Source organism: Opisthocomus hoazin, chromosome 5 (assembly GCF_030867145.1).
Source record: "Opisthocomus hoazin isolate bOpiHoa1 chromosome 5, bOpiHoa1.hap1, whole genome shotgun sequence".
NCBI classification, from domain to species: domain Eukaryota; kingdom Metazoa; phylum Chordata; class Aves; order Opisthocomiformes; family Opisthocomidae; genus Opisthocomus; species Opisthocomus hoazin.
Genome location: NC_134418.1, coordinates 74167820 through 74183923, shown reverse-complemented (window position 1 = coordinate 74183923; position 16104 = coordinate 74167820). Strand labels below are relative to the sequence as shown.

Sequence of the window (16104 nt, the reverse complement as noted above, 5' to 3'; positions counted from 1 at the left end):
CTGTTTCTGATAATGCTGCCGGTCTTTCTCTCCCATCTTTCTGGTGTATTATGATTATGAAACTTACCACAAATATGATTCCTGATGATTTTCAGAGCCTTGCATTTCCTGCTACTCCTTTTTTTTTTTCTTTTATTTAAACTATGCGCAAATATTTAATATTTTCAAAAATTTTTTAACAGTTGGGTGTTAACAAGTGTGTATAGAAATGTGGCTTTGTTAGAATGATATAAACTAGTGCCAGAAAAGATGGCAAAAAATACTAGCAAAATAAATTCATTAATATGTCTTACAAAAAGTTAACCTCAACAAACAGATTTCTGCATTTAACATAATTTTTCTTTCTTTCCACTTGACATACACAGTTTACATAGAATAAGTTCTCTTATTTCATTTTTTGTAAAATGTAAAGTTTAATATTGCAATGTTGTCACATTTTTTCATGCTACTTTCTATTGCTTTAGTGGTTAAGGACTTGAAATGATGATGAGGAATTATGAGCCCTCACTCTCTGTTCTCTCTGTCCCCGAATCTAGTGTTTTGCTGTTTGGCTATTTTATCATTTTGTTTAGAGTCAGTGCTATATTTTCAGACCGTTTTTATTTTTGTTTTTACGTGAAGAGCTGCACTGAGGAAGTGCGCAGATTATATTGAAGTTACATCTACATACGTATGTGTACATTTACCTCTTTCAAAACCCTAGATTTTTTACATAATTGAATTGAGTGATCATTATTATTCAGTCATTCAGATCATCTGATATCTTCCGAGAGTGAACACAGCCTCTAAATTTTGCATCTGCATCTTTGAAAGTGTAATGGCCTGTTGGCAGTGTTCAGTTTACGCACAGGGCTAAGGTCAAGAACTGGTTGAAGCCTCCCAAGATATCTAGAGATACCCATTTACTAAATACTGTACTTAAGTAATTAACAAGCTCATATGCAGTGCCTAACAAAATGGGAGCTTTATCTTAATTGAATCCTCTAGCACAGTGATAGTAGTCCTTTTTGAAATGTTGTATTTGCTCAGAAATATTCCTTATGTGCTCTTGGCCGTTACTGCCTACCCACACAACCTGGTTTTTAGCTTGATTCTTCATTGCCTATCACTGTATGCTCTGCCTGCTCAGCAGGGACAATAGCAGCAACAGCAGCTGGAGTCAGAGTGGCAAGCGACTTAATAGGTTTATGCTTGTGGTCCCAAATGCCAGTTCTGGCACACCTACCGCTGATTCAGTTAATAGCCCTTGTTTTTACTGTGACAACGCTTGGTGATCCTTTGGGGTGAAGGTTAGTAACTCCCTTTTCCTTGGAGAGATTTGGTTACTCAAAAACAGGAAAAGGGGGCACCGAGCAAGTGTAGCTCTGGGAATGTCTCATTAAAAAAAAGTGGCTACCTCTTATTTTAATCTAGCTAGGCAATGAATAATAAAGGCAGAGAAGAAAGATGTTTTACTTACAGCTAGAGGTTTCATAAATTAATTGCAAATACCAGCATGAATTACCGAGGCCCGCTTTCATCAGACTGCTCATCTTTGTGTTGCCACTTTTTAAATGACAGATTGTGGTATAGCTTCCTCTCGTGAAGCAACTTTACTGGTAGCCTAAAGCACTTTTAGAAGTTGTATGCTGGTCTCAAGAAAATGAGAATACCTTCTTTATGCGTACATTGTTGCAGCCAGTGGTATGTGCTGTTTATGGTGTGACTCAGTAAGCTTTTTTATTTAAACATGCCTGGTAATTTATAGCAATTGATCATGGTTTAACCTGCCTCTGTATGATAAAACAAATAAGCCAAATATATAACTGTACAAGCAATGAGAATAAAAATAATGAAGAATTTATGTAAAATCTTGCATATTAGTAAATTGAAATACATAACTACAGTTTGGTCACAACTCTGGTCATATATAGAAATGAATTCTTAAACTTCCCCTGAATGGATGCTGATGTAGGTAACTACTTCACCAGCCAGCTGAACCTGTCTTTTGTCTACTTCCATCTTCGTTGTGCTTTTTTTCCCCTGTAATCTTTCAAATTTCTCATTTTTTATCCCGTAATACCTCATCACATTCATGGCGTGTTAGTTTCTGCTGATGTAGAACAGTTACCATTCATGTTCAACCTTTAACAGCATTAAAACCGCATTTTTAATTCCCTGTACTGATAGAATATATGTAATTTCAAATACATGTGAGATCCTACCACACCAGGCTATAAGTGTTTATTTTTGTTTTTGTTTTTTTTCCTGAAAGGCAGCATCAGGAACCTCGAGATTCCTAGTATGATCACTTTAGTGATCTGTCATCATAGCAAAGCTTGAAAAGTAAGATAGATCACCATATATACACCACTTGTGATGTGATTAAGACAACATTCCCGTACTGAATTAGTATAAATTATCGTACTTCAATTTTCCGTCTTGGTAAATACAACTGGTTACTGAAATTTGAGTTGTGGCATTCAGAAATCTTGACAACTGACGAACATTCAGGTTCTGTTCTTTTTATTACCATCTGCAGCAAATTTTAACAAAAAATAACAAACAGTGATAAGTAAGATATAGAAGCCTTATTGTGAAGTTTTTATGCTACTGTGCAAGAAATCTTGAACAGGTATTTTGAGTGCTCAGAAACAAGAAACTGAATCCTTAATGCATTATCACTGAAGTCGTTAAGCTTTGTCTTAATGTAGGTCACAGCCTAGTTTTGTGTGCTCCTCCCCACTACTCAGGACATTTTTGTTTCTCCTTACATTTTATAGAACTTCATTGACTCTAAATAAGCTTAAAGGAAGTCTGAAGATAAAAATTCCAAGTGTTCTGATGGTTAAGGCTTCTTAACTTGCATAGGACATAGATAACATTTGGTACTATTTGCAGAAGCTTATTGTTAATTTTGTCAGTCTTCAAGCATATAAATTTTTTGAAAAAAAAATCTGGGGTTTTTATGTTTTTTGTTTTCAGCGTTTATTCAATTGCTCTGTTGGAGACAGATTACATGGTCAGCATTACTTTGAGAAAACTCACACTTTTTTTCTAGTCAGATCAGTCCTACAGTTTTATTTTTCCAGCATGTGCTGAGTCTGTCTTACAAATGTTTATAAATAGCTGTCAATGTTTAATTTGGATTTTTTTGTCCAGCAGGCTCGCAGATGGGTCAGGGACTCTGGAGAGTTGCTAGGAACCAGCAACTGCAACACCAAGGATACAATGAACAAGGCTATCTTACCAGAGAACATGGCAGGAGGATAGCTGCCCACAATGTTTCCAATACAAGCCATCGCAAACAAGCCCAAGGAGGCATTGACATCTACCACCTGTTGAAGACAAGAAAATCTAAAGAACAAGAAGGATTCATTAACCTGGAAATGCTGCCACCGGAGCTTAGTTTTACCATTTTGTCATACCTGAATGCAACTGATCTCTGTCTAGCTTCATGTGTCTGGCAGGATCTTGCTAATGATGAGCTTCTCTGGCAAGGGTAAGCAAAAAAAAGAAGTATCACCTTGACATAGTAAAAGTAATTGTTGGATTTTTAAATTTGTCTCAACATGTGCTTTTTGTCATTCTAACGCTAGCAAAAGTTTCCTAAGTTACAAGAGATTTGACATAGGGGAAACATGAATATAGTTTAAAAATGTGCTATTCTGGATTTCTAATTACTGTTAGGTATTAGTGGAGATGCTTGGTGCAAGTATACATGTGTATTACTGCACACCTGTTATTTGATATATCATGGGGAAAAAAACAAGGACTTGTCTTCACTTTTGTATTGGCTCAAAGCACATGTCAAATGTTTGTATTATTACTTCTCTGAACTTCAAACAAGTATCTAGCTTGAGCAAACAAACCTATTCAGTTGAAGCTCCAGATAGAAAGGGATCAGAAGTCATCTACTATACTTGTCTTAGAGCAACTTAAGTATGTTTTTTGGAAGATGGTGATGGAAGAGAGAATGAAAAGGTCAGTTCTGCAGATGTGTCAAGTGGAATTTCCGCAGTATGTCCAGGAAATAAATAAATGAGTGTTCCATCAAACAAAATAGCATAAGATCAAAATTTTATTAAAAATATATGATATTTGATGCTTTTCAACACTAGGAAAGACTCATGAAATCATACTTACCTTTAGAATAGATGGTCAGGAGAACTTGTATCTTCTTTCAGAACATACCCCTTAACACACAGTAAGTACTATTACCGTAGTAGTTGGGTTGTTCAGGTCCTATTTCTTTTCCTTTCATTGTGCTCTACATCTCATCTTTCCTCATCATTTCTTTTCCCCTCTGCATTCGAATTAACCAGTTTCCTTTCCTATAATGCTGCATGAACTCAGCAACGTGATAATGCAATTGTAACTTCTTAGTCACAATTGTTCTGCTGTTGAATAGTGTTGTCTTGGCAGGAAACAGGAATTCTAGTGAAGGTCCTGCTAAGCATCTGAGTTTATGTATATCAAATGGCTTGGCAGTTGAGTAAGTATGCATTGGATTGTACTTGGTTCTTGGTATCAAAACCACACTAAATACAAATAAATTCCCTGGACCAAAGCTTGAAGATACTAGAGCTTCTTAATTGTATGCAGTATATATTCTTAACATGCGGGGGGAAGAAATACATATTTTCCTCAGAGTTCATCCTGGGAAATAGCTCAGTCATTTTTAGTGAAATCTTCCCAAATACTACTCAGTTCAAAGTATGTACTTTGGTAGTGAAAGTCAGTGTGCTGATTTAGCAAATTAATAAAAATCTCGAATTGCATATCTCTGTAGATATCTTAGTCTTCAGTGTTCCACCTGTATTGGATGTGTTTGAGTTTAAGCTTTGGCAAGTCCTGTGGCTGCAGTTCCAACCTCAGTCCAAATAAGACCCAGGTTCCTCAACTGAAAACAAAGTCTCTCCTATGTCCTTAGTGGCTACCTGCTGGTTCCTAAGCATTGTGCGTAATTATTTATGAAACAGATGTGTTGAAGCAGAACTACCAGGTCAAGAAGGAATCTGGGTAACAGTCAGAGTGACTAGAAAATAAAAGTTCTAGGGAATTTCAGATTGTGTCATCAAGGAGACTGAGGTGAGGGAGAGAAACCAATGAAACTGAGATGTGGAGTCAGGGTGGGATAGAAGGGAAAGAAACTGAGAAGTGATGAAAGATAGAGAGGGATGGGACTGGATCAAATAATTAGGAGCGGTCAAGACTGGAAAAAGGACAGTCAGGTGGAAAGGGACAGACTGGGAAAGCAGTGAGTTAGTGGCATAATTCTGTGCAGTGTTCCACTCGCTGCACAACTGGGGCACAAGAAGAGGAACAATTTTTGACACTGTCATACTGCTGCAGGAGAACAACTTGTCACAGTTACCCAGTGCTCACGTACTAGGAGTGCCAGAGGTCTCAGCTGTGTGAATGTCGTTATGATGCCACCTACTGGGATGCGTTTTGAGATTGCACTGAAATACACCAAAACCCTTGTGAGAAAAAAATAATCATATAAATGAAGACTTTAGCAGCACACTTGCAACAGGCTTAATAACCAAGTGTTACAAGCAACCTATTTATAACTTTTCTTATAGTTTGAGTATTTGGCTTTGAAGTGTTGGTTACATTTTGCTTCTGTAAAATACATGAAATACAGAAAAGAATTTTGATAATAGACTAATTCTATTTTCATAGGTTGTGCAAATCCACTTGGGGTCACTGTTCTATATACAATAAGAATCCACCTCTAGGATTTTCTTTTAGAAAATTGTATATGCAACTAGATGAGGGCAGTCTCACCTTTAATGCCAACCCTGATGAGGTAAGTGAACTGTTGCTGACAGTAATAAACAGTTAAAATAATTGTGATTGTTGTTTTATAATTATAGCTATATTAAAAGCCAAGTTTTAAGAGGCGTTTGCTTTACTGTAGGGATGGTTAATACTAAGTTACAGCCCTATCCTGATCTTTTTTTGCGTATGGTACCTGTGCATATCATTTACATGGCTTGCCTCTTAAGTGCTCTGTACAGTGCTCTGACTTATGGATGCCAGAAATTTGTAACCACATATTGGCTTAGGAATGAGGCAGAGGTCCTAACTGAAGAGACAACGGTGAATTTAAAAAGGATTATAATAGTATGCTTACATAAAGTAAAATGCTGAAATGCTTCTACAGAGTATGATTTTGTTCCCACTTCAGTTAAAGCAGGATGAGGTATAAAGTAGCACCAATTACTTCTATGACAATTATGGTTTCCTGTAAGGGATTTTTAAATATTTCCACTATCAAGGCGCAAATGTTGAAATATTATGAAAAAGATGTATTGCTTAACTATCCTAAAGATCAGTTTAATTTGATTGCTGTGGATGTTAGTTATGCATAAACATAATCTTTATAGTATGTAACAACATGTATTTATTTTCAAAAAATGCCCCATGTCAAACTAAAAGATTTCCATTTATTGATTCATGTAACTAACTGGAAAAGTCAGTTTCTGCTTTCACTCTGTCACCTTTCAAAGAAAAGAGCTTGAGAGTAGACAGCTTTTGCTTGGGAGAGACTCAGTTAGCACCCACCTGACAAAGAGAATCTTTTGTGTGCAAAACCAGACTCCTGCTTTGTGTTTCCTAGGAAATGAAGGCCCACAGTACTGAACAAAAAGTGGTATTAACTTCCTGCGTGTATTTATACATGCACAAGGAATTAGTAATTGAATAAATCCAAATCAGGAAAAGGATTAAGAGACAGGAAGAGATACACTTCTAGGAGCCAATAGTCCACTGTGCTGATACGATACAGAAAACATGAACTTGCGACCACAGGGTGAAATAAATAAAGCAGTCATGTGAATCTTTACAGTAATGTGATTTTGTTTGAATTTATCAAGCAGAATATGAGATAAAGCAAAAAGAAACACACTACTTCTATTAGTCACAATTTACAGTATTTTATAATGTCTCTGGTAGAGCTTTGCCTTGAACTGTGATACGTAGTGCTGACACGTCTTATCAGCACCTTGCCACTTGAGTTAATTAGCATTGATTTTCAGCAAGATTTTAGTGAATTTAGTAATAAAAGTGAAGCTTTTCAAATGAAATGCAGTATTTAGGTAACTTAAATGTGTTTTCAAGAATCTGTCAGGTTTTAATTTGTTACAACTTTGTTCAACCAAATTTTTATCTTTCGATCTTTTAACAATTTTTCACTTAGTCTTACTTTATAATATGCTGTTATTCCAACCTAATTTGAAGTTATCTTGGTAGTTTTAAAGCGTTTTGAGCCTTCAGAAAAAGCACTGAATAAAAAATTTGTTCCTTTTAAAGGAAGTTAAGATCTGCAGATAAGAGCTACCTTATAGTATACCTAAATTAGGTATTACATTTATTATGCTGCACTTACTTCTTCTGGGTTCGTTGTGGTTATATTGTACAGTAGTAGTACAAACAGTCTGCTTCAGGCCTAGTGAGAGACGAGAACCTCAGGATCTCTCCTAAGGGCTTCTGTTCCTCTCTCCCTGTGGAGCACCATAGCCTGGTAGGATCATTCAGGGCCTGAGTTTCAGGAGAATTCACAAATACTATTGCTTTTATTGTTTATGACTGTGATATTGGCAGATTTATTATTATTATAAGGACACTGTGACTGGAATATATGATATGACATTCCACTATTACAAATTGTGTCTCCGAATTTCCTGCCAAACTCTGCTTTACATTTGATAACAGACCTGATCAAATTACTATAAAAATAGGAATACTTACAGCCACAGGAGCAAGATTCTCCAAAGGACACCGCCCATGTCATGAAAATGGGTAACCAGGCTCCACAGCAACAGCTCCAGAGCTAGCGGTGGCTCACGGGGTAGGGAAGAGCATCTACACACTTTGTGGTAGGATTCTCTGGTTAGCCATTGTTGTGTGCATGGTGTTGTGATATCTGCTGTAATTTAATGTATGTGTGCATGAGCTTGCTAATTCGTAGCAGGTGCTCACATTCTGCTGAAAGAATGTGCTTAATCACATTACACATAATCTGAAAAAGAACTCCAGTGCATGTTTTGTTTCTCATTATTCTTTTTGTTTGTTGTTTTTGGGTTTTTTTCATATGGCAGCACCATTGTAGCCAAGATTTTGGAACTTGGTTTTTATTTCTTTGGGAGAGGGGGTGGTTTAGTGTTAGTAGTAACACTTCAATACGAATACTATGTTGTTTAATCTGCCTACATGGTCTCTGCTGTATTTTATTCTAAAGGGTGTATGGCATATGTGAAATGTTTCTCATGCAGTCCTCATTTCATATCTCATACGCTTATGACTCAAAGTTTGTAAGCAACCAGAAGTTATTTCCCACTGTTTTGTATACTCTGTCTACTCCCTACAAAATATTTTCACAAGTCTATTACATGGAGCTATGCTATGTAGTTAAAATTGGAACTGAAGTTGGAAAAGAGAATCCTTCAGTCAGGAAAGATTTTTTTTTTTTTTTTTTTTTTTTTTTCCCCATTCCTAATGATTCTAAATGATTCTGTTTAATAGCAGTTATTTTTTGTGGATCTGTTGGAATCTGGACTGTACTGAAACTCTCAGACTTTAATGAGGTCAGGATTTCCTTTATGTAGCATAATGATAAAGTACAGTAAGACAGCACTTGAGTCTTCTGATTGTTTCATTCATTACCAACTGCCTTTAGTTTTTGCCAGGGAGGTCAGTTTTACGTATATTTCTAACCAAATTTTTTGAAAATTTATCTGATTTCATAGTTCTCTACTAAGCAAGCCAATTTTGAGATGCATTGATTTATCTGTCCTAAGAGTATTATAAGTATCTGTACGTTATGGAAGGAAGATGTTCTTTTGTGTGATTTATCTAAAAAGTTGAAATGGACCAGACAGCTGAAACCTTTTGAAAACTCTACATTAAAGTCAGAGAACTTTAATCTTGTAAATTATTATTTATAGATTCTGTGTAACATGAAATATATTTCAATGTTCTACTTGTGATTTCTGCCATCATAAGTGTGTATGACTGAGACTGTATTTTAAACATACATAGTGAAAGAGACACTATTTGAAATGTATGTTCTATATTGTGTCGACGTTTTTCACCAAATGACTTGATTCATAACTTCCTAAGAATCTGAAAAATTTGTATTAGAAAATATAACATATTAAATGCACATACTGTGCATTTTGTTCCAGAAGATGCACCATGAAATATATTAAGATACTGCCTTTCCCTAGAAAAATGGGAATAATAATGCCATACATGTCTAGTTATTATCTACTAATAATGTTACCCAGAAGACCCCTTTAGAAGTTGAGGCCCTACTATGCCAGATACTGTATATACAGAAGAAAATAACAGTCACTGCCCCCAAAGAATTTATCTAAAAAATTAAGCTGCTATTTAAACTTGAATTGCTGTATTTCCTCACCTTTTATTTAAGCATGTTTTAATTTCATTGGTGATCAAAATAGTCTTTTGAATACAGTACGGACTAGAAGGAAATCAGCATTTTGTGTTGATATTTATGTAATCCTACCAAAACGTAAAAGCACACAACTCACAGAATTATAAATCACCTAAAAACGTTAATGTTAATATGCTGCTAGTGATTTTCTTATTCGCCTTTTAGAACTATTTAAGCTAAACAAATAGAGCATCTCTACAGCCATTTATGTGAAACTTGAAGTGAAATTTGTCTTTATTGACAAATGTATTTGGGATATATTCTCCTGCACTACTTTTAAATGTGCATTAGGTAAGTCTTGATTGTCTCCCAACTCTGACTTAGCAAACAATTCCATTTAAATATTAAAAAGAGAAATCATGTATATGTGTAGAAAAATACTAGTTTCAAAATTTCTATGCTGTTAACTTAGAATATGTCTGTTTTGTATGCATATCTAAACAGAGATGTCAAAGGCAACTACAGAGGTTTTAATTGTGACAGCTGTACTGAAATGTTCTGAAAGTACTCTTAGCAGAGAAGAAAATCAATGCAGAAATGAAACTAATACTGAAAAAGAAACCTTTTTGATTGTAGATATCCTGTATAGACATAAGTGAATGGGACAGGCTCTTGGGAACAGGCAGAAAGCAAGCTAGGAGTGTCAGTGCTGTAATGGAATAGGCTGGCAAAACAAGCATCATGTGACTGGGGAAAAAAGAGCAACTGTAAAAAACAACATAATGAAATACAACAAATGGCTTTTGTTGTTGCTATTAGTCCATAGGTAAGATTGTTATTTGCATATATAATTTAAATCAATAGTGTCACACATCAGTATTTTATCCAGAGCTGTCTGAAATTCAGTGGTAACATTCTTGTCACAAAGGCAAGGTATCATTAAGGCATTTTTCCTAATTCTCTAATGCTGAGAACATTATGGTGACAAGCAGGCTCCTCATATAAATTAGGCAGACACAGAGCTACTGGAAATCGTCACCTAACTACTCTTCCCCTAAATCAGAGGAACATACAGTGTGTGCTTGTCCTCCATTGTTTCCTAAGCGTTAAAAAGACCTCCTCAGACCTGGTAGGTAGTGGCACAGATCTGTCTACCCAGCTTCAGTCAAAAGTTCCCCAAGAGAATCACCAGATGACTGATAAATAATATTAGCATAGCTTTTAACAGTATGTAGACCTACTTATTTCAGCTAGTATACCTGCCACAAGCGACCATTTTAGCTACCAACAGCGATTTATTTGAAGTGTGGGTTCTGAGAGGAATTCAAGGCAGTGTTTACAGTGTTACAAAAAGCAGATTCAATGACATGCCGTAAATCTTGTAAATAAATTCCATTTGCTGTGAGCCAAAATTTAAGAACTTTAAGGAGAAATCATGTTTCTATTGTTGCAAAGTATTTGTAGTTGCTTAGGAAGAAATCAAAAGCAACTAAAAATGATGGCATGTGCTGAAGTATATTTTATTTATACCCTGTTTATTTGTGAAGGAGATGAGGCAAATGAATAACGAGACTGCATTCGCAGAGAAAGATATTGTGAAGCATTGGGGGGGCGGGGAGGAATTAGAGGCAGAAGACTTGGTAGCGTGTCAGGTGAAGGTCCTACACTGAGTTGAAATGTAGAGCATGAAAGAAATTATTTACGGCACTTACTGTCGCAGAGAAACCAACCCATTGTCTGGCTTAAAGGAGGTGTTATTTTCATCCTGCCACATCTATGACGTACCAGGTATTTTCTGGATACGTTGCAGAAGTGTTTGTTAAATAACTGCAGCAGGAATGCAACTGAGACTTCCTCACCAGGCTTCAGTTTGTATTACCTTCAGCAAATACTTGTTAATGAAGCATGTGCTTAAGTCTCAGTAAGTCAGGATATATGTAAAGGAGATGTTCTGCTGCTACTCTTGCATAAATTTCTGAAATACTTGAATTAAGATGCCGTTGATGTTCATTTTGATCTCCCATTTTTGCTTTCCTATTCAAGAAAGTACTTAACCTTATGTTGTCCATTCATATTATGGACAAACTTAAAAGTGATCTAATTTGGACTTAAATGCAAGCTTACAGTGCAATGCATGTTTCATTGTGGTCCTACATAAAGATTCTTAATATCGGGGCCCAAAATTGTTACGACTTTTTTGTTTGTTTGTTTTGTCTGTATAAAACCTTTATATTTTTATTTTATAAAACAATCTTCTAAAAAAAAAAAAAGCTGATTAACTTCTATTTTCTATAAATATATAAGCAAAAATTATAGATTGGTAAAAACAGCTGGATAATATTACAGGTGTTTGTTGGATTTTCACTTGTGTTATTAATATCCTAAGTGTATATATTTTTATTTCTTTTTTGCTTGATATAACTGAGACTTTTCTTTACTAATCCACTTCATAAAACAACTTTCCAAACCTGCACTCAGTCCTTTTTCTTTTTTAAGCAAAGTTGAAGAGCACTAGGAAGTTAGTTTATACACTGAATGACAGGTTGTCCCTACATCTTTATAGATGTAATGTAAACTAAAAGTGTAGACTTAGAAAATATTGTGAAGTCTGATGTCAGAAGATCTATGAAAAAGAGATTTCGGAAATATTTTAAAGGCGATTTAGGTTGTGGCCTTTGTGCATTATCCTATGCAGAAATGGACTGTCCTACGGATTTTACATTATTTCAACATTATGGTATAGTCAAGAGATACTGTACTTAAGTATTGTAACACTTCTTTTTGACAAATGCTCAGAACCACTCCCAGCCCCTGCCAAATTGAATTGAAACTAATTCTCAGGTCTAGATTTTTGTTGTTGAAAAATGTGATCATTTTTCAAAATCCGTTAGGTTGGTTTTGATTTCTGAGATCATAAGGAAAATAGTTTTATGCTTTGGGATGTTTCAATGAACAGAAAGAATCCAGAATATCACTGAAATATTTTTAGACGAAATTTGGCATGTGTATTCTGTAAGAAGTGTGTGCTTGGCAAAGTGTGGAAAATCCTGGAAATCATAATATGAATACAAAATAAACGCAATTGTTGTATCTTTTTAAACTTTTTTTATATGTTAGGTAAAGTGGTCTTATTTATGTGTATGTATATTTATACATGTTGATATTTACCTATGCTTTGAAATCAGCGTGCTTGTGTTTATTTGCATTATTACACATTTAAACAAATGCATTTAATGCATCTATTTGAATGTGATACATTGTATACATGTGAGAACATTAGTGTTTTAATGAAAGCTATTCAACACATTATGGCTAAGATTTTCTTATTTACAGAGGTTACGAAATTAAAAGTTATGGTCCCCACAGAATTTTAAATACAATTACAAAAGTATGAAAATCAAGATACTAGTCCACGCTGTAAATAAATTATTAAATTACCATCATGCTCGTTATTATGGGGTTCATAATTCTAAATTTCCTGCTGTGAGTATATCTAAAATGTCAGCCATAACAGTAAATTGTTTCTTTGCATTTGATTTATAGTTTTAGAGTGTATTGTGCATGTTGAAATGTGATTTAGAGGAAGAGGAATCATTCTGAAAAACAAACCAACTAATTAGTAGGATTGTGTTCCTATATTGCCAAGTACAATACATGTTCCTGAACACATTATGAAGATTAAATGTACTTATACATACGTGTATTTTATCTCAGGGAGTAAACTACTTTATGTCCAAGGGCATACTAGACGATTCGCCGAAAGAAATAGCTAAGTTTATCTTTTGCACAAGAACACTAAATTGGAAGAAGCTGAGAATCTACCTTGATGAAAGGTAATGTGAATTTCTCGAGACATTTCCTATTCATTTTCAATGTACAGCACCATTCAACAATATTTTACCTGTATTGATGCAATTTGAAAGATGTGAAAATGCAACCACGTAATGCTGCTGCTAAATCCAAACAGTTATTCGAATGGAAGTCCCACCCACTCCCTAAGATGCAATGGAGCATTCTCTTGGGGACGGCCTGAGCTGCAGTAGGGAACACTCTCCCTACTGTGACGTGCTCTGCTACCTCCACAATGCTTTCTCTTGCCCTCCAGGATACCTTCAGGTTGGGGTAGTGCAGTATCAGGGAAGAGGAGCACCAACATGTTCAAGCGAAGTTGAAAGAGGAGGAGAATAATAACTGGACCTAAACAGGAAGAGCAGAGGGACAGCAGCGCTTCTAGCAGGAATCCTCTCCTGCTTCTCATCCTCCTAAGCCTGTACCACTAAAGGACAAAAAGGAGTCATTCTGTAGTGTTATCGCCACTGACAGTCCTGTGCTGTAAAACTTCAGATTATCAATTTTTTTTGGCAATTGAAAAAATACAAAACCATTTAACAGATGAGCTTGCAAGTTAATATTAGCAACCCCTACTACCATTCATCTTCCCTTCTTAAACACAGTGTAATCAGACACTGAAAATACAAACTAGGTTTCTAAATGTTGAAACTCCCCTCTTAGTATTTAAATGTTTAATAGAAAGGATAAACAGATGAGAATATTCTTTGGGTCACTTCAAAATTGCTTCCAAATTTCCTTCAGATGTCATTTGCGCATCTGTTCGTGTAGGCTAGTCTGAATCCGTTAGATGTGTCTCTGTTCAGTGGAAAACATTTGAGAGCATCACAGCTTGATGGACGTAGACTTTAAAGGGGTTTTGTGAGCAGATTTTTATCTAACTTAAGCCTGGTTTTAACAAGATACTCCTGTAACACCAAAATGTGTGACACACATGAATCTATTCCTTTTACTGTCTTTCTTAATGGCTTTGTCAGACAGTTTAAAGGAAGTGAAGCCTCTGTGTAGACTATGATTGAAAATGTATATAAAGAAATGTGGAGTTCTGATTAATGTGTATTTTTGTAGTATTTGGCTACCATTGGAAGTGTGTGAAGAACATGTGTTTATATTATCTTTGTGCTGTTAGTGATCATTTTGTCTTTCAGGAAAAAACAAAGCTCATAAACTGTTCTAAAGCTTTCATTTTTTTGTTTTTGAAACCTACACTTTTATATTTAAACAGGTAAAAGAAACTTCTCTAATTGTGTGGGATTTTATTCTACCAGGCGAGATGTTTTGGATGACCTTGTGACGCTGCACAACTTCAGAAATCAGTTCTTGCCAAATGCACTGAGAGAGTTCTTCAGACACATTCATGCTCCTGAGGAGCGTGGGGAGTACCTTGAGACTCTCATAACAAAGTTCTCTCACAGATTCTGTGCTTGTAACCCTGATTTGATGAGAGAGCTTGGCCTTAGCCCTGGTAAGCAAAAAAGAGCTTTGATTCAGTGGATCAGTCCTTATATTTCTGGATGATGCTACTGTTTACAATAGCACCTAAACAAGTGTTTCTGAAAGTACAAACATGGCTTGGGGGAGGGTTCAGTATACAGGCATCATCCCACTTGCGTTGAAAAAAAATCAAAAGTAACATACAGATTCTATTCTTAGACCTACCTGACAAGTGGGTTTTGTATTTGTGATATCTTTCCTTTACTTTTGCCTGTGCTTAAGCTCTGTACTATCTCTAAATTCGCTCTTGCAAAGACTTAAACGCTTAACGTTGTACCTTGCGGACAGCCCTACAGAAATGAGAGGGAATTTTGGGCCTCACTCAAGTTAACAAGCATTTCTAATTGGTTGGGGGGGAGCCAGTTTTCAGTGGTGGGACTGCTTACATACTTAAAGATAAGCTTTAGCAGGATGTTGGCCGTAGTTTACAAAAACTTTCAAAAATCTGTTTAAGTGAATGTGCATAAAACCCTTAGTGACTTTTGGATAATGTAGAAATATTAAGAGATTTGTAAATGCTCATTTGGCAATGTGCTGACATTATTACTTTGAAAATTGCTGTATTAAATTTTATTTCCCTGGGACACCCTTTTGAGTTGTTACATATGTGTGTGTGTATATATATAAGCCCAGATAATGGAGACCTTTAGGTTCTTGGACAGGGAACAGTACTTTTAATGATCACAGTTTCCTTTTTAAATTTTTTTTTATTTATTCTCTCTTGTCTAGATGCAGTTTATGTACTGTGTTACTCTTTGATTCTACTTTCCATTGATCTAACAAGCCCTCACGTGAAGAACAAAATGTCAAAGAGGGAATTCATCCGAAATACACGACGAGCGGCACAGAATATTAGTGAAGATTTTGTAGGGCACCTTTATGACAACATCTACCTTATTGGCCATGTGGCTGCCTAAAAGCACAATTTGCTAGCACTTAAAATTTGTAATTTTCAAAAACTACATCAATTCAAGAAATTAATTATTTTGTAGAGATGGGGGTTATTTTAGCGCTGGTCATTCTGACCTCTGTATGCAATCAAAGTTTGTGTGTGTAAGTGTGTGTATGTGTAAATTACCTTTTCTATCTGTTTACCGTGGGAACGGAAGGAGTTGGAGATTTGTTTTTCATAATTTTTTTAGTTTTGCACAAAACAATACCATTAGTCTGACACAGCCATTTACGAATGTTAAACTGACATTACACTCTAAGCTGACAAAGTGGTGACTTTGTGCATTACATATGCTTGAGACTTTAATAAGTTTATTCTTTTTAGAGTACCATGTAACGTGTATATATTTAACAAAGAGATTTATAATTGTAATTATTTTATTGTAAAATATTTTAACTAAAATTTCTCCTTTTATCTCTTAAAA

At 35.5% G+C, this 16104-nt stretch overlaps 1 protein-coding gene across 7 annotated transcripts in view; it reads left to right on the top strand.

The window, feature by feature from the left end:
- The window catches only part of FBXO8 (F-box protein 8), a 17858-nt gene extending 1754 nt beyond the window's left edge, over positions 1-16104 (top strand). For 4 of the 7 annotated variants that reach the window (XM_075421758.1, XM_075421765.1, XM_075421760.1 and 1 more), the window contains 5 exons: positions 3145-3481; positions 5668-5794; positions 13100-13218; positions 14503-14699; positions 15458-16104. In XM_075421758.1, coding sequence (XP_075277873.1) covers positions 3153-3481; positions 5668-5794; positions 13100-13218; positions 14503-14699; positions 15458-15645 — 960 coding nt within the window. In that variant the 5' untranslated portion in view covers positions 3145-3152 and the 3' untranslated portion in view covers positions 15646-16104. Of the gene's footprint in view, positions 1-3141; positions 3482-5667; positions 5795-13099; positions 13219-14502; positions 14700-15457 lie in introns of all 7 variants that reach the window. The other 3 variants (XM_075421759.1, XM_075421764.1, XM_075421763.1) reach the window with 1 other exon arrangement.